Genomic DNA, 19,705 nt, shown 5'->3' on the forward strand with positions numbered 1-19,705 from the left:
AAATCGGAGATCCTTCTCCTTGGTAACCCAAACAAACTCCCAACAAACCTCTCCTGGCCACCCTGAATGGGAACTCACCCAACCCCAAAAACCGAGGTCAAAAGTCTAGGCATTTGGCTCGACCAGGACCTTAATTTTAAAACCCAGGCCAGAAAAACCTCAGGGACCTGCTTTGGCCTTATCCGCATGTCCCGAAATATCCTCCACCTGATCCCCTTCCAGTCCAGGAAGCTACTGATGCAGGGGTTGGTTAACTCCAGGTTAGACTATGGTAACGTCTTGTACCTGGGAGCCCCGGCATCAGTCGTTCAAAAACTACAGGTGGCTCAGAACGCGGCAGCTAGAATCCTTACAGGAACCAAAGCAAGACGCTCGGCAAAACCAGCACTCAAAAGCCTGCATTGGCTTCCAGTGAAGGAGCGAATTACCTTCAAGACGCTGTGCATCTCGCACAAAATTATGCACGACAAAGGCCCCCCAATCCTCAGACCCCAGATGAAACCCCACCAGTCTGCCAAAAACCTAAGATCCGACTCACTTGCCCTTGCCAGCATCCCAAGAATAAAAAAGTCAAGATCCGGCGGCCGCTTGTTTGCCTACAACGCGCCAAAGCTTTGGATCACCCTCCCAATAGCCATGAGGAGAGAACACAACCTCCTCTCCTTCCGGAAACAATAAAAAACCTGGCTCTTCCCTTAAAACCCTGTCTTCCTTACCACCCCCCTCCCCTCTGGAAAACTAGGTCCTCTTAACGCTGGGATGCCCAAGGGTAGTTATGCGCTCTACAAATCCAAACTCAAACTCAAACTCAATGTTGTGTATCTATATTATAATTTTGGGGGGAAACGTGAGGCTAGCTAGACAGCTCAAGCATTCAGGGGCGGTGGGTGATATTTGAAAGTGGTGGGGCGCAAAGTGATTTGCATACTGCACCGTCGCGAGTGAGCAAAGCGATCGAGCCCGAACCCCAAAAGAGGGGTTTGGGGGGGTTACCCCCCCAAGAAAATTTTGAAAAAAAAAGAAGACAAATTGTGCATTTTCAAGCAAATTTGAGAAAGCAGGAAGGTTAATAAAGCAATTGTGAAAGTGCAGTTATTACATTAACAGATGGCATAACATAGGTAGCTGCTTATTCAGTATAACCACAGAGCTTCATACATTCCGTCCTATTATGCTCAGGTGCTGAATTCAGACTATAAGACTTTAAATAAATACCAGCTTGAAATACCATGTTTTAACAGTGTGACTCACGCTCGCACCATGCACAGCTTGAGGCAATTAAATATAGGCAGTCAGTCGCAATGATTTAGATTATCAGCTTTCACAAATTGCTAAAACAAATGCCGTCCTGAACAGTGCCATCCTGCCGTCCTTAGCAGTGCCCACCACATATAGTGCCCAGTAACCACCTACTGTCCCAGGTCCAAAAGAAAAGGTCTCACTATCTACTACCGCCATGTTCGAGTTGCATTGAAATATGTAGGCAGCTTCAAAAAGATTCAATATAGGTAGCATGCGCTATTAAAAAAATAAAACAGTTTCACAAAATACCTAAGAAGGTATACAATTCACAGAGACTGGGCAGACACAATCACTATGCGTAGCAATTTGGGTATATTTCAGTCTTGCAACTAGCCCGAGGGAGGGGCAGACAGCTAAACAAGTCTGGTTGCCTAAAACAAATGTAAATGTGCTCAACTGGTCAAATTGCGTTTACGCCGGTTTTGGCTGTAATTTATGGCATCACTTCAAACTTTCTGACAATGCAACCTATCTTATACTGTCAGTGATGGAACTTTCAAATATTTCTTTGATGTCAGATACCTGTAGTCCTGAGAAAGACACCTGACCCCAGAAGGACAATATTCAAGTAACAAAATATGTTGATGGAAAAAAGAAGCAGTGTGTATTGTGCAAACATCCTGTTTTTAAATAAGCAGACACCAGTATAAACATTGTTAGCTCTCCCACATACAATTTCAAAGAAGACCTAAAAGCTTAACAGGTGCCATAAATACTTTTGTCTGAAAGTAATGCACCATGTGTTTCAGCCTCATATTTCTAAGGCGCATGTGGTGTAGTTTTCTTTCCATGTCATGTTTCTGCCAGCGAACTCTCTTGATGCCTGCTTTTATTATGGAGAAAAGCCCACAAGCTCTTGCGACTCTGCAGATCTTGTGAAACCCCTTGAGGTTTTTACAGGTTTGGGCTGCAGGGCCCCTCTCCCGATCGCCGCAACCAGTCCGGCCTGGAGTCAAAGTTCCGCCGGAGCAGAGCTGCCTTCTCTGTAGGGGCACTCGCGGTGGGGTCAGGCTGTCTGCTCTACCCTCCGGCCCTCCTCTTTTATAGGACAATGATCACACGCGAGGGGGTGAGGCCCGGCACATCAGAGGCGGAGGTCTGAAATGTGACACCGCGGGGACATGAAAAGGCCGCCTCACACCTCCCACCCCGAGCTGCGGGGAGCGTCCTCTGAAGGGGCTGCCTACTTCACTTACACATTCAGGGCCACCGCTTCGCACACCTATGTCTTATAAATGCTCACTCCAAACACTTTCTTCCTCACACTGGGCCGCTTCCTGTGTCGGTCTACTGGAACGTTTAAACCTCACTGTCCCAACGGCTTGCACCCCTGAGATGTGTTTTGGAAGCAAGTGCACCTGTACGACTTTTTGGAGATACCATTGAACTGCAAAAGGTACCGAGGCGTGTTTTTTTGCAGAAGGATTTGTCGAAATACTAATGGCATGTTTTTTTTCGTGTCAGACTCGCCTGGAGAGGTAACATTTTTTTAAATCATAATTCTACGTGCAGACCCAAGGAATAGTAGATACACAAAACAAGCAATGCTTACGCTGCCGATATTTACTGCAGTGAGCATAACAAAAAAGATTAGAGCATCTCTTTTTTCCCGTCAATATTTTGGCATTCTGAAATATGGCTAGAGCAAGGACACAATCACAATTTACTATCTAAATATATTTAGGCAAACAAGCATACGTCAACTAACAATGTATGGAAACAGTTGACCTGCTGTAAAAAGCAAACACACTACGTTTATACCTTCTATGTAAGCAGCATAAACATGAAAACATGTTCTATACAGCGCAGAGAATCACACATTCACATGCAGACATATACTCAGAGACATATATAAATCAACACATTTGCAGAAATCTGTTTAGCGACAAAATCACAATGTATACACAATTATCAACTCGCTCACTCCCATATGTCAGAATTGAATGTACGAGTAGGCTTGCACATACCGGTATTTTAAACATCCCTGGTATTCACTTTTTGGTTAGACAGTACTGACCAAAGCATTACATGTATTAGTAAGCAGAGTGTAAAACATTTAATTTTTTACAAGCCTGGGTCCAACTCATAGGAACAGTCAATATTTCCACAAATCGCTTTTAATGCAATTTGATATTCAAGCGCATCCAGAAGAGCATTGAACTTCTGGCAGTGAAATGCTGCAACACAGTTCAATATATGTATGTATATTATATATGATTATGCTGCTGCTTCAAAGTCACCGCAAGTACAGAGAGTGGAGTGGGCACAGGCGTACAGATCTTAGCCAATGTTCCGCGCATCTTGGGTAACAAGACTCCGCTGGAATAATGCATTATTTAAAAAAGTGGTCATGATTGGAGATTATGTGCACCTGCAACAGCCCTCAGTCTGTCGGTGCCGAAATGAGACATGCCTGCTAAAACACACATAGTCCTCTGTGTGCATGTGTCTGTCCATGTCTCTCCGTGTTTTAGATACCCCGGCAGGACGTTTAGCCAATTTCATTATTTGGCTGCCATACCTGGGAGGGCCTGCCATTCCCAATAGGGTTGCAACGTGCGAGAGACTCATTAATATTCATGTGCCTCTCAATTTGCGACCCCATTGGGAATCGCTAATAGTGTGAAATACACTGTTGTACATTGGAAATAGCGCCTTCCAAATTACATAGTGTATGCTTCTTCCATTCCTTGCAGTTTGTAAGTAGGAATCAAATTACTTTTGTGATACAGAAATGATATACATGCTTATTGGGTGAAATAATCAGAATATATCAAATGTTTATTGTAATTGTACGACAATGGCTTTATATTTAACTCTGTTATGCTCTCTATTTCCATTCAGATTTAGCGCCAACAAAGTCCGCTTTACAGGCCAATCCCTCAGTTGCAATGACTGGAAAACATAGTAAGTACAGGGGAAATTCCGGGCTTATGAAAAATAGTTTGGTTAGAATAAATGTAATTTATTTAACATAATTAAATTAGGCAAATCTTATTTTATTTTTTCAGTTTAACAATTTTATGTGGTTTTAGAGACATTTATAGAAACAATATGGTGATTCACTTAGCAATCAATTTGAAAAAATATTACGAAAATACTGCAACATTTGGTTAATAAAAATCATTACTTAATTATGAAAATGCATTCTGTAATTACATATAGTGAATATACTTTACATGGTATATCTTAAAAGTTATATCATATGTTAGCATAGAAGAAATGTAAATATTTTTCCCAGTAGTAGATTCATAGATAGACTATACTCCTTATGATTAAAATGAAGAGAGAAAGTGAAGAAAAACAAGCAACAGAAAAAAGGCAAAAGAAGATGAAAGCACAGAAAGAGAAGACGAAGATAAATGGATATGCATAATATTTTATTAAATTATCACAATACATATAAGATAAATACTATTTATCAGAAAGAAAGGTTTAAGGGACAAAGGAGCAAAAATAAGGCTTATAGAAAAAAACATATGAGGATATGATGACGACCAAGGGATGCACGTATAAGATTTATCTAAATGATTTCAGTACATATGAGATATATCTTAATACACAGAAAGGTAACTATCAGTGGTTAATCATAAATAGTTATCAAATAAAAAGTATAATATAAAAACATAACAATAATGGTTGATCAAAAATATCACTTAGACATACAGTAATGATATTGTACGTCTCTTTATAAGACAGACATGTTGTTAAAGTTACCAAAAAAGGTATTTTGGCAGTAACATAAAGAGCAGAAACATGATCAATGTTGTGGTTAGCACAAGTGCCATTCTACCAAGAGTTCAAAGTTAACTTACAAACGTCTTTCCAACTGGAAGTTAATCACTTAAAAACAGTACATATACATATACATAAATTCAGTATATCAAACTTAGTAACTGGTAGTAAGTTATGAAAAGATAAAGAACCTTGGGCCAGATGTAGATTTTTGTGAGTCGCAAATTTGGTCAAATTGGGGCTCACAATTTGCGACTCTCAAAAATTAATGTACAACAGTGTCTCAGACACTGTTTGCGATTCCCAATGGGGTCGCAGATTGTATGCCTCATTAATATTCATGAGGCTGTCGCAATTTTCGACCCCTTTGGGAATGGCTCACACTCACAGGGATAGTGGCTTGCTCGGATCAGCAGACATGTCTGTGACTACTTTTTCAATAAAGCAGTTTTTAGGTTTCGGCTACCGTCCCACTGCGTAAGCAGTGGGTGGGCGGAGCCGAAATCTTTTGTTAGTAGTAGGGGGGCCTGAACACGCCCCTCTTCTCCATTGGCTGGCCTCGTAAATGCTGGCCAGCCATTGGAGGAGAGGAGCGTCACTGAGTTCAGGGCCCTCCTTGACGCGATTCGGGGGCGTTTCCGTGTCTTTTTTTAAGTCACGCCCTCTCCTCTTCCCATTGGCTGGAATTTTACCTTCCAGCCAATGGGAAGGGGAGAGCACGCAAACACGCCCCCAAATCCCAAAATGACCTTGTTTTATTGGCTACTTGGATCCCGGGCGGAATCCGACCTCCGCAGCAAGCTGAAGCGTCAAGGAACAGAACGGTAAATGTGGCTGCCGCCGTGCCCCTGTTTATGTTACATATTCTGGTACAACAAGTGTATGTGTCCTCAAATGCGTTTTGCGAGGTTGCTCGGCTTGTGTTTAGATTGTTTTGTAGTTTTATTTAGAGCGAACTGGTCCCGAAGGTATTGGAGCGTGAGCACTAGATACATTGAGCAAGGGTTTTAGGCACGGGAGATTAAGTAGTTTGCCCAGAATCACACGCAGTTTAGCCGACGCAGAGACTCGAGCCAGGGATGCTACATCACGTACCCAGCCTCACTACTCCAGGTGAGCACGTCTCAGTATTTACCGGAAAAGCTTCGCCTTCTGAAGCAGCTGAGCAGCTGCAAGAGTGTGTGGCGCACACTGGGGTCGTCTCTACGAGCCTTTGAGCCCGAACGTTCTCCACGACTCCGTCCGCAGGTCTCTGTGATTAAAAAAGGATGCCAGCGAAAAGAAATTCGCAGGGGGAAAAGGAGGAGAATGCTGCCCGTGCCATGAGCACTCCCCCCTGCAGCAAGCAACAATTACAGGAGGCCCGGGCTGAAAACACGAAGAATGAGGCGACCGGGAGCTCACCCTGCACCTCCCGTGCCCAGCGTGTGTGCCCCCCTACGTGGGGCGAAGAGAGCGCCAAGCGGTGCCCGCCTGCATCCACCGCATCGGAGTGCCCCGGAAAGCGGAGACCCCTGCGGAGCCCACCCGCGGGGTTGAACAAGGCCCGTAGGCCGGAGGTGAGCCCGGGCGGTATACTGCCTGGGGGGCCGCGCAAGCCTGAAGCGCCCCCCCCCCTCTTGTGACTTATTGTAAGCGGTGCCCACCCGCATGGTCGTGGCCGACAGCAAACACACAGCAAAAGCAGCGCCAGCGGAGCCCACCCGCGACCTGCCTGCAACGTCTCCGGTCCCCCCCACCCCCCGCAGCGCAGCATGTGTGGTGCGCAGTTGCCGCTGCGAGGGTGAAATGACATTAAATGTGAAGGGAAGCGAAGCCCACCCCTCCGTTTGCCCTAAAGTGCTGCACCAAACACCCGTGGCACAGGACGCCACTATTGAAACCCCCACCAGGCAGAAGCCAAAAGGAAACGCACCCCGCTATTTCACACCCGCGAAGAATCAGGAACTCCGCCCACTAGTGCCTGCAACCCGGTCCGGGGAGGTCCGCAGCGTGAAGGGAGCTGCTAGGGCCGACCAAAGCGCCTCAAGCAGGAGAAGAGACGGGGCGGCGAAGAACTGAGAGCCCGACAGCAGCCCCTCACTAATCCCCCCCCCACCCCCCCCAGAAAGCTCTGTGTGCAGCCAGCGCCACGAGGTCAGGAGAAAAATCCCAGTACAACTGATGCCAATCCCCGCTCCCGCGTACCGTGGAGGCAGAGAGACTCCGTGAGTAAAGGAGCAGCAAAGCCGTTGCGAGGCTTCTGTAAACACTGCAGTGACAAAGAGCCCCGATCGTGTGGTCCCAAGTACACACAGTTCCACACAACAGATAATAAATGGATTAAGTGAAAACAGCACCTACCTGACTGCAACTGCAGGTGCCCGAGGGGAGTCCCAAGAAGGTGTGCCAGCTGGTGGGGGCATTTCACACTAGGGTAAAAGTGCACGAGCCCCGCAGCATCGAACATCTGCCGAGACTCCCGAGGTCAGAAATAAAGTAACACTGCCACCTAGTGGCCATACGATCACATGTCATTCAGGGGCAGGACAGCCTGTTTGAATGCACAGGACAGAAAAGGGGGCACCGGTGACACGAAAGCAGATGGCAAGACATGGACAGGCAGGCCATGAGGTGAACTGACCACTGCAGCCCTGCAGTATAGCCCCAAGCGTGCCAAAGGAAAGTAGACTCCCAGCAGAGGAGGGCAAGCTGGAAAGCGCTCAACCAAACAAAGCGCAGCGCCACGCCAGCACCACAGGGCACACACTGTAGCGCCCCGCCACATAGCGACAAAGAAGCCCGACCAAAGGCACAGCACAATACAGGGCAGCAACGCAAGCCAAAGACTGAAACCACCATGGTCACTGCACGGTGACGTAAGGAATCACAGACTCTTGAGCACACTGAGAGACGCCAACGAAGGAGAGCGCAGGAACGCGCCAGAAGCACAGAAACACAGCCATGCCCAAATGACACCACGTCAGTACGCAACCTCCTGAGGACAAAAGGAGACGGCGCAGGAACGCGCCAGCAACGCAGAAACACGCCACAAAGCGCAAGAATGCGACAGGAGTGCAAGAACTCCACACCCGCACGACAGGACCACGCAGCACTGTGCCGGAACGTGCCAAAAGCGCCAAGGACCAAGAGCGCCAGAGTGACGCTGCACAGCGACATGCCAACGCTACGGTACAGCGCACAAAGGTCCACAAGAAAGACAGCGACGTCTCGCAGCAACCAGAGCGCCATCGTCAGCACGCATGGCGGCATGCACCAGAGATGCACCAGGAGCGGTGACACAACCCTCCTCCGCGCAGACAAAGCGCGCCAACGCCAAAACACTGTGACGCGCCCAACAAGCCGACCCGCCGATGGTCGCACCAAGCAAAAAGCCGTCCTGTCCAAAGGTCGCACCCAAGCAGGAAGACGACTCGACCAATAGTCGTGCCTACACAAAGAAGCCGACCCACCAAAGGACACACCCAAGCAAAGAAGTTCGACCACCAAGACAGTTCACGAACATGGACCAACGTACTTCGACAACCACAATTTAACATTCTGAGTCAAGAGGGAAGATCGCGACGACCGGTCCAGTCACAAGAAGAGAAGATCACAGTGTCGGAAAGCTATGCCCAAACCAGAGAGAAACAGCCAAAACATCAAAGGCGGGAATAAAACAGGATGCAATGCTAGCGCAAACCCTCGACCCCCGGAGAAGTAAACAGCGTGAACGTCCTTGCATCTGGTGAACACACGCACATAAACATATAGAAGGGCACACTGCACAGCTAAGCGATATTTAGTTTATATCTTGCTGAACGATGAGCGCTTTAGTTCCACTGATCAGGGGCGTAACACAGGCCCCTGCAGCCCCCGCGTTGCGGGGGTCCGCGCTCCAGGGGTCCCGCGCTTCAGTGGCCCCCCACTCTCAGCGGGAGCCAGCAAGCCTAAATGCCGCGCACGGCCTTAAATGGTGCCCGCAAGGCATGCCAGGGCATCTTCTTCATTAATTAATTAAGGTGTGCAGGCCCAGACTCTTAATTAATTATTGGTGCGCACTGCGCAGGCACGGGCCTCGAAGCCTCGGCAGTCAGACCCTCTGGGATCTTTTTATTTAAAGTTGGGTGTGTGGCGCCCAGTTCGTTCCCCGCCTGCGCGTTCTTCAGGGTGTAGCATAGGGGGTGAGGCTGGTGACCAATGCCGTTTTCATGCGTATTGTAATTGAAAGTGCGGGTGACCAGTGAGATGAATCGGAGGCATCCTAGGACCCAGGCCAGCCGGTGATTAGTGCGAACTTGGAAGGACCGTGAGGCCGCCGGGCATCATTTAATTATTACAAGCCCCTGCTTGGCTATCCTTGCCCTCTTACGCTGCCCGCTCGCGCCTACCTGCTCTGAAGCTGCAGGCCAGGCCTCAGGTAAGTCTGTCCGGGGCAGGAGTGGTGCGTGGGTGGTGGTGGTGGCGAGGAGTCTCAGTAAGTGGGGGCCGACATCTTTGCTTAAAACAAATTTACTGGTTTCTTGCACCAACTTAGTTTTTTAATTGCTTCAATCAGTAAAATCATGCCAACAGGGGGTGCGTTCTGCGGCTTAGACCTGTAGTTTCTGTGACGTGCCCGGGCGCCTGGCTTGTGTAACTGCCAGACCTCTATCCTTCAGTGGGGCTGGGGCAGGAAGTCGTTTTAATGCTGACAGGGGGATTGAGAAAGTTGTGATTTGCAGAATGCAATAGAGAGCAGACAGCTAAGGTGTGTGTTATTCTGCTAGAACTTTTTGGTGCTTGTTTTCAAGTTGGGCCACCAAATAACAGCCCTGCCTTCATTAACTAATTGACGAACGCAACAAATGCCATTCGCAAGTCCCTCCAACAGTGGCCGATATGCTTTACGTGGTGAGCAACCCTCAGTGATCATTTACATTGATTTTCATTCAGGTTTGTTCTGTGGGATTTTTTTTTAAAGACACACAACCGGAAGTACATACCACAACGTGTTAGGTTTTCACAGCCTGAATTTCATACCATTTTTTAGATCCGGCTTTGGCCAGACCTTTTATTTTAAAAGAAAATACATCTGTACAATATGCTTATTTAAAGGGACTCTCTGCCAACTTTCTTCGTCTATTGAGCCGTTGGTGTAATTCACATTTTGCACACAGTATGGGGAAGGGGACCATATCTGTCAAGTTTTCACTTCGCTTATGTGGGACATTTACAGGTCTTCAGTCATTTATGAGTGACATTTCACTGCCTTATGTGTTGCCTTTAAGCGACACTTCATAGCGAGTAAGCAGTTGTTTTGATTAAATAAGGTAATATATGTAAGCAGCCATTTTTTGTCAAATGTGACAAACTTGAATCGCATTAGAACAGATGCTATGCTCATGACGTTTTGCAATCACTAGCTATCCCTATCCTTACTGGGCACAGGGCACTTGACTCCTATGCTACACACTGTTCTTTCCACTGTGTAATTCTGGGCATGGTGCTGATGAAGGATTTATTAAACCACAACTGATGATTAGTGATATGTCAATAAAATCACATAGCAGCAGTTAGTGACTACCTGCAGAAACAGATCTCAACATTTAAAAATGTGAATCATTCTGCGTATACTTTTAATGACTCCTTGTTAAGTATTTCAAGCACCTTAGGTGTCTCTTCCTTGCAGAAGTGAGCCAAAAAAGTGAAGAGGCCTTTTTTGTTTGTGGCTGTGACATGTCCAGGGCTTAATTTCAAGTTGTGTGTTAATAGAAATCATGGGGATAAAAATGTTCATGCGAGTTTATTTTTCCATAACACTTCTTGTAATAAATATTGTGACAAAGGACAAAGAATATACCTCAAAACAAAGACACATCACTCCTCTTTGTCACATGATTAATTTCTACAGACCTTTTTATTATTGCGGTTCCATGTTCTTAGAGTATCTTGTTGTTCTAATGGGTGTACGTTCTGATATTTATATGTTTCCCTCGTCTTCATTGCTTAATTTTGCTTGCGAGAAAGTGTCACTCATCATCGTTGAATGTCACTCATAATTGTGCACTGGAATTATGAAAATGTCACACATAAGCAATCGGAAACCTTGGCACCTATATAGAGGTCCTCTTCCCTTACCAAATAATCCATTGGCCCCCATACACACACAGTGAGTAAAAAACACACGTACTCATTATCACATGCACAGGTCAGCGCCAATCAGCTCTGGCCCTGCTTCAGTTGTGTAACAAAGGCACCTGCAGCCCCCCACGGAGTGGGTTGGCCCCAAGCTCCATAGGGCCCCTTCAGAACAACACCCTGGCTTGAGCGCGCCTGAGTGAATCTGAAGGGGGCTTCCTCCATGTACTTTGCTGGGGGGCCCTCTCAAGTTTCGTGACGCCACTGCCACTGAGGGTTAATTAGGAGCTGAAAACAGGAGTATTATATAATTTGCTGAATTGAAGATTTGTTTCCTTACATGGCTTCAATTAATGTGCTACAAAACATTTATTTGGTCACCTCTGTTTCTCAATCATTCTAGTGTTCCATTAGACGTTTCTGCGTATATGTTAATTAGCCCCTGTAAATATCGTTTAAATGCGATGCTTGACAGGGAAGCTCAGTGCCCGGTGTGGTGGGGGTGGTGGCGGTGTTTAAGAGGAGGAAAGTTCGATTTGTGTCTGTGGGGGGGTGTTCTCAATTGGGGGCACGGGTAGCCCTATCCCTCTGGGTAAGAACCCCTTGCTCACAAACAAGAGACAACCCATAGTCCTAAGGGGGGCTCAGTACTCTGTGGGAAAGGGGGTGGGGGGGATGGGACACGAAATGCCACTGCCTCCTCTCCCTCCCCACCCCTCACACTTTGTGTCGTCATCTCCCAATACTTTTCCTTTTTAACTTTAATATAATCACAGGCTCTCTGCACGAACTGTTATTGCATCATGAAATTTGACAAATGGCTATAAATGTGATAAACGTCAACATTTATAGTTTCGTTTAATTTTCTTTCACCATGACTTTGTCTGCACTGCAGATGACTACACCGCTTTAGCTCTGAGATGGTAACTTTCCTTTAATTGCAATAACTCCACACGTAGAATCTAATTTGATTATCAGAGCTGGCTAACACTGTCATTAAAGTTTAATGCTTTTTGATTGATTGTGCCCATGTTAAAATCTAGAAAATATAATTGCAGTGTCAGCTTCTCCTTGTAAAGCGGATCTTCAAAGGCTCATTCAACTTTTGTTTTGTAATTAGATTTGACATAGAATTATCATTTGCCTTCAGGAGTCAATTTTGCTTATTAATTGGTGCATTCTGTCTTTAAGAGACAAAAAGGTGCAGATATAACTCCATAATCGTATCTGCCCACATCTTCACCATAACATCATACGCGCACATACACTATGATTGGTAAGTGATGTACACTACGTCAGCGACGGTTGTATTTATAAAACTGACGTAACGTGCGCACTCCTTATAAGGAAAGGCGTCACTTGGTGTTTACTCTTTACTAACCACAGATCTGCAGATTCCACTCTGAAGCCTGCAGCCGACGGTGTCTGCCTACAGTGGGTCTCTATAAATTGGTATTGACACGGAACAAGCCGTGGGTGGAAATATTTATTTAGCTCTTCAGTGGAACAATTGTCAGGCCGGCTAATCTGCAGGGATTCTCCCTGAGGCTTCGGGCCGAGACGGTCAATACGGTCTCTGGTTTCTAGATGTCTCTGCTGTTGCAGGCCCGGGACGTGGCTAGGCACGGAGAGCAGATGGGGACAAGACCTCCACCCCCATTTTAGCGGATCCCTAGCTCGACAACTCAGGGTGCATCTGGTATAACGCCCTATGGGCCATTATTACAGAACAAGCATTTACAATGCAACTGTTTCGCCTTTGGAAAAGTTAGAGCTATTGGCAATGTAAATGACAATGCCATTTATTCATCTGTTTTCAAAACCAACACATAAATACAAATTTTGTCATTTACAATGCCAATAGCTCAAACATTTCCAAAGGCGAAACCGTTGCATTGTAAATGCTTGTTTTTAAATGCAGCCCATTTTCCTTGAAGCAAAACGGGATGCATTAAAAAAAAAAAAAGATTATTTTCAGTTCCATGTTTTAAGGGCTGGCAGTGGTCCCTGGAACCACTGCCTTCTCTTAAAAAACTATTATTGCACCCATTCACAAAGGGGAAGGGGTCCTCTGGGGACCCCTTCCCATTTGCACATAGTTTACCACCCTTTTGAAAAGGGTGGTAAACTGCGAGTGTTTTGCAACCGCAAATTCTGTCGCAAAACAATGGTACATGCCATTTGCACTCGATATTAGGAAGGGACGTCCTTGGCACGCCCCTTCCTAATAGCGAGTATTTTGTGAGTCGCTAATAGGTTAGCAACTCACAAAATAGGGTTAGTACATTGGGCAGACCTTTTTGCAGTCACAAAGGAGCAGAATTCCCCTTTGCGACAGCAAAAATCGTCGTACGTTTGGCCCTAGAACTATATCAGAAAATGTAAGGGTTTTATTAAGCCAAGACTTTCATTAATATTACACCATTCAGATTTCCCCCAAAACATTTTTTTCCAATAAATTACACACGAAAGAGATTATGGGCCAGACTTAGAGTTTGGTGGACAGGATATTTTGCCACAAACAGACAAACTGTCATGTTCCCGATGGTGGTGCCCCTGCTGCCTCTGTCACGGGAAACCTTACTCCGACGGCTCAACTGAGGTGGACTCCTCTACTTAGGTACATGAGACCATCCCCCTATTTAAAGCAGATGCTCTGATGTACTTTATATTCATTTCCTTCTTTGCCTATGTCTTTCCTTATTTCCATCATTCCATAGTATCTTCCTAATTTATTTATTTCCCTTCTTCCATTTTATATTTTTGTTCCATCCTTTCTTTTTTCTTGCAGCTGTTTTTTCCATCTTTTCCACCTTACTTTACTTCTTTCCATTCTTCTTGGTGCTTTCTTTGTATTATGCTTTCTACCACTATAGAGTTCTTCTTTGCATGCATTTTGCTTTGTAATTAGCACTCTTTCACTTCATATGTCTCTCACGTAACTTTTGTCATTTAAAAAAAAATTCTTTGTCATCCTATTTGGCTACTTTGACCCCTCCCCCACACACAAAAGATGTGATATGACATCTTGCATTCATGTGCTATTTATTTGCTTCTTGTGAGAAGCTGGATTGATATATGGTGCTCACTAAGTTAAGTTTAGCACCCTGCACCAATGCAGATGACCCTTATTTTTATTTTAGTGGTCTCAGACAAACTTAGAAAGCTCTCTAAGTAGTAGCTGTGGAGAGCAGCCTTCAGGCTTAGTCAAGAAGTAGTGTAAACCAGCTTGTTTTGGCAGTTCGTAATCTTATGGTATAGATTAAGTGAAAAAGAATCACATAGTGTAGTTATAAAAATAGATATTTTATTACCAACGCTCACTATACACTGTATTACCTCCTACCTGGAGATACCAACACAATAAACACAATATTTTGGAAATAGATCTTGTAAGTAGAACAAATACACAGTGGTCTCCAGGTGGAGGCCAAAGCATATACCAAAAGAGTGGAATGCGAACCATGACTCAAGTCGAGAATGGACCCAGAAGACGTAGAAGAGCTGGGGACCAAAGTAACCACCCAAGGTGAATATCTAGGAACCCCACAGAGGTCGTGTGCAGGGTGGGAACACGACCGATTGCTCAATGGGTAAGTTGTGTTGCAGTTTTTTTTTTAAACAGATTTTATTTGTTTTTTTTGCAGTATAAAGGGCACAAGCCCTACAATGACCTGTATGAGCATAAGGATAATATTTGCATCATTAACCATATTTATGATAATAAACAATACCTGCCGAACATGCGGGTAAAACAATAATACAACGATTATGCAGACAGTTTTCAGTCTCCATAATACAGCACATGATTCATCAGATTCAGAGTATACATCATAGTAGAGCAATATTACGACCAAATGTTACAACATAGGTGTTGCAGTTTTAAAGAAAAAGGACCCTTCCCAGTGGACCCCGAAGACACCTCGTGGAAGATGGAAGTTTGGAGAGTCACTCCACCCCTATGCACCCGGGAAACCTGGTGCATAGGTGTGAAGTGACGTTGGAAACCTCCGTAGACCACAATAGAGGACTTCAGGAAAGATGCCACTGGAGAAGAAGCTGAAGGAGTCCGGTGGAACCCAAAGGTCGATACAGGTTGTGAGGTACCTGCAAGCCTAGGGGACAGAGTCTATGCCCCTCTGGAGTGACCAGGAGGCACGGAAAATGAATGCCTACTGATGTCATGAATGCATGAGAGGTTGACAGTATCCTTTGAGTTGCAGCTGTGCGGACCAAGCGATGCTGAGGACAACCAGGAACCGGATACGAGCTGTCCCACTGCAGATGTTGAGCACCAAGGGGTCAGTATCCGGCAGGATCACCAACCAGCCTTGGCAGAGGAAAACAATGAAGTTAACAAGAAGGATGCAATGTAGGGTCCTGCAAGGTCCAAGGGGCTCACCACGTACAGGTGAGTCGAAGCAGGACCCAAGCAAGCAGGGGATCCCACTGGTGCCAAAGAAGGACAGCGCATGCCTCGAGGGAGTTGCAGAACCACCACCTGTATTGCTGAGCCTTTCCGAGTCCATGGGAGCCCAGGAACAGCAGACTGGTGAGCTGCGTTGCGGTGCCTGCAGATGCATGGGAGAGACTCCTTCACTCTCAGGGAGATTTCTTCAGGTTTCTTGGAGTTCCAGAGGACTGGTGAAGAACCAGTATGGAGCACAGACACAGATGTTGCAGAAGACCGGCAGGACAAGTAGACCAGGAGCAGCAGGAATCTTCCCAGATGCAGTCTCGGTTCCTTAAGTAAAGTCCAGCAAAGTCCAGAGTGTCCAGATGGCCAAAGTTGAAGTGGCATGTGATCTGAATCTTGTCCCATGACATATCTAGGGACCCACCCACAGGTAAGCCCTTAAGTTCCCTTAGGATAGGGTTGGGATGATTCAAGGGGTCTCTCCCAAAGGAGGGGCTGCACAGTGGGGAGGATACTCTCATGTACTTTGTCCAGTTTCACACCAGAGCGGGAGCCAACGGCTCCCTGAACTGGAGTATGCAAGGAGGGCACCAGGTGGCACTGGCAAGCGCCCCCACCCTCCCTAATACACTAAACCCTGTCCAGGAGGTGGTCACATCTCCCTGTGACAGGATATCTTTTGTTCTACCTTCCCCTGCTCGAGCTTGGCTCAGCAGCAGGAAGGCAGAAATATGTCTCTGGTCAGCAGCAGCCCTAGCTTGCTGTCTGGTTCTCGAAGACTGGTACTGGGAGCACTGGGGCCTCCCAGATGAGCTTTACAGTGCATGGAATAATACCATCATACCGTCTATGGTTTGGAGGTAGGATTCCAACATGTTTGATACCAAACATGACAGGGTTCGTTACAGCCCGTTTATAGATGGTCATCGCGTAATGACGCATGGCCACTCTATATGTTATAGTGGCTGATGCCCTTACAACCCAGGAGAATGGAGTTCAAAGGTTGTAGGGGTGCCCGCTCATGCAGGAGCCCCCTCACACTTAGGAACCAGCACCTTGCCTACAGGATTGAATGGACTGCCTTAGGGGTGACTTATAGGTTTTAAGTGTAGTGACCTCAGATATAGGGAAACATATATCTGTTGTAAGTGGTGCTAGCACCAGCTTACACCGGTAGCAATGGCAGGCCTGTAGTCACAATTTGAGTGGTCTCTCATGGGTGACATAAAACATGCTTTAGTCCATGGGAGACCCCTGGTGTACCTAAGCCCTGACCTACCTTGGTACTTTACACTAGGGACTTACAAGGGTACCCCAGTAGCTAATCTGGAGTGTACCTAAGTACTCACCATGTCCAATTTAGGGAGGAGCACAGAGACAATGGTCCTGATTAGTAGGAGCCCAGTCAGACTAGTAAGGAAATAAAATGACACCAGCAAAAAGTGGGGGTGACCATGAAAGCAGATGGGTTGATGGTGCTTCTCTGCCTCAACCTCAGTGTCCCAGGTCCTCAGTGACCCAGTATTTGAAGCTGTGTAAAGCTGTTGAGGCTTTGGATTTTCTACTGCTCATATTAGAGGTTAAAACTAATTTTTGTCTGGAATTCACCAGTCTGGTTCTTCTTCTTCAAAGCACTTGTTGCCTTTATTAAGATGCTAATGAAAGTTATTCAGTTTGTTTGTAATAGCCTGACCTCGCTACAGTCATCAGTGGTCATGTTGCATGATGTTATTGCATTACTCCTGGTGACCTTGATATCATGACCTCGGACACTTTTCTGGCCCTTTCTTATATCACAGAATTTACCCTTCTTCTTTATCTGCTGTATCAAATGCAGACTCGAAGTGGTTTGATATTTTGGGCAAGACTCTTTTCTCATCAGAAGGTAGGGCTCTGTGCTCTTGTAATGCTATATGCCAGCGAGCCTGCTACTCTCATGCAGGTAGCACAGATGCTGGTTCCTCTTGTACCTGATCATATAATGGGTGCTTTCCTGTAGATGTCTGTCATAGTATTGGAGCTGATAAACAACTTCGTAGGACTTATCTTGACAAACTGAACTTAGTGGCAAGGACCTTGGCCTCTTCTGTTTCACTTTGCCATAGTGCTAGGATTCAATCCCTCAAATATCTTGAATTCCAACCACAACCACATGTTCCTAACCCGGCAGATACTGGGCAGTCACACTTATTTTCAATTTCATGCAAGAAGTCCTTGGTTAACTCTGACAATCTTTTCGATCTGCTCCCTCCTAGCTTGTTTATGTATATCACCGCTGACATATTTTCCATCTTCAATAACACTGAAGTTCCCTATATCTGATTCCTGAAACTGCATACTGCCAACTCCTTAGCCTTCAACTCCAAGGAATGTGTATGCTTCTCCCTTTCATATACATTCCATGTTCCATCTGTCTACTGAGAGTCCAGTCTTGCACCCCAACCTAAATTGCTTACATCGGATTCTAATACAAAATCTAGAGATGTCCCAAATATTGCACAACCATTCCATGCCTGCAAATTTTCCAACCGCCAGATTAATTCCTCCTTTGCTTCTACATCCAGCCTCTCTCTGTCTCCATACCAGAGATCTTTGCTTAGGCCCAAATTCTCGACCCTTTGCAAATCTCTGTAATGTTGTGGACCCGGAAAAACTGCCTGTATTGAAGATGACAAAAGACTGATTACTCATGCCAGTTGTGGCAAGCTGACCTCTTCTTTTTTAACAAAAACCTAATTTCTCGCTTTAATAAAATAATCTTCCTCTCTGGTAAATCCAAAATATCTTAAAAACCCTGCACCATCAGAATGTGCTCTTTTAACCTCACAACATTCTGATCCATCAACAAAATGTTGTCTAGGTAAACTATTAACTATACCCTTCTTTCTCTTAAATAACGAACAACTGGCCACACGATAAGCATAACAGATCAGTAAAGGAGAATCTTGTTGCTGACTGAAAATCACATTTTTTAAAGTATTTCAGCAACGGGAAACTGAATCCAATATTTTTTCAATGAATTCAGGAAGTGTTGGGTCCTTTGGAGATAGACTTATTTGTGTCAAGGTTAACCAGTCAGTTGGAGAGTTATGTGAGTTGGAGACCAGATCCAGGGGCAATGAGAGTAGGTGCTTTCAGTCTGAATTGTTAACCAGTCAGTTGGAGAGTTATGTGAGTTGGAGACCAGATCCAGGGGCAATGAGAGTAGGTGCTTTCAGTCTGAATTGGCAAGGTTTGAAAGGTTATCCTTTTCCCCTGTTTTCAATGATACTGAGGGTTCTGATGCAAGCAAGGAGACAAGCTTGTAGGCTGGTTTTAGTAACTCCTTTTTGAGTAACGCATGCCTGGTAGTCACAATGGATACAAAATACACAGGCAGACCGCCAGCTGTTTGAGGGATAAGCCTTATAACTGTTGGACTTCTTTTATGCATATTTAGAGTATTTACTCATTCCCTAGTTTTAGCTGGGTGTGTTTTTTTAGGAGTTCCTCAATCCACATTTGTTTATTCTTCTTCCTGGTTTACCTTCTCATTTGTGCCAATCTTGTGCACTTATGTGGTGTAAATGGCATTCCTTCTGATGCTAACTACTCAGTTTTCATCAACTGTTTAACATTATTGAGGACTATGTACTAGTTCTGGTGAGCATTCCTGACATAGATTGAGCCTTCATGGACTGACATCAGTGTCAAGGTCCAGCTTTTCTTTATTTGGTCCCCTACTCGAGAGCAGAGTTCCACCTTCATTTGATACCTTTACTCTTACAGTAGAGCAAGACCACTGACTCATTGTCAGTGAAATTGCTCTCCCACCCTCACAGCTCCACCATTAAGTGAGGTGCCCTGCCCCTGCACTCTTGAGTGTTAGTGATTGAGGCCCTCCTCCACCCGCAGGTTTCCCTGCGCCTCATCCCTGGTGGTCCAGTGGACCTCTGTCTCCTTTCTCTCACTTCACTCGTTTTTCTACCCTTTCTATCTTTCACCTTTCTGCACCTTTCTGCATCTCTGCTCCTTAGTGCCTTATTTCTGCCCATCTTCCATTCTCTCACTCTGCTCCTTCACTCGATTTCACTCGTTTTTCTACCCTTTCTATCTTTCACCTTTCTGCACCTCTGCTCTTTTGTGCCTTATTTCTGCCCATTTTCCCTTTCT

At 45.6% G+C, this 19,705-nt stretch overlaps 1 protein-coding gene across 1 annotated transcript in view; it reads left to right on the forward strand.

Annotated features, from left to right (window-relative positions):
- LOC147709124 (uncharacterized) overlaps positions 1–19,705 on the forward strand; it is a 3,078,084-nt gene that overhangs the window by 2,251,500 nt on the left and 806,879 nt on the right. Inside the window, exon 30 of the mRNA XM_086927727.1 lies at positions 4,147–4,209. Coding sequence (XP_086783853.1) covers positions 4,147–4,209 — 63 coding nt within the window. The remainder of the gene's footprint in view (positions 1–4,146; positions 4,210–19,705) is intronic.

This window comes from Lissotriton vulgaris, chromosome 6 (genome assembly GCF_964263255.1).
Source record: "Lissotriton vulgaris chromosome 6, aLisVul1.2, whole genome shotgun sequence".
Lineage (NCBI taxonomy): Eukaryota > Metazoa > Chordata > Amphibia > Caudata > Salamandridae > Lissotriton > Lissotriton vulgaris.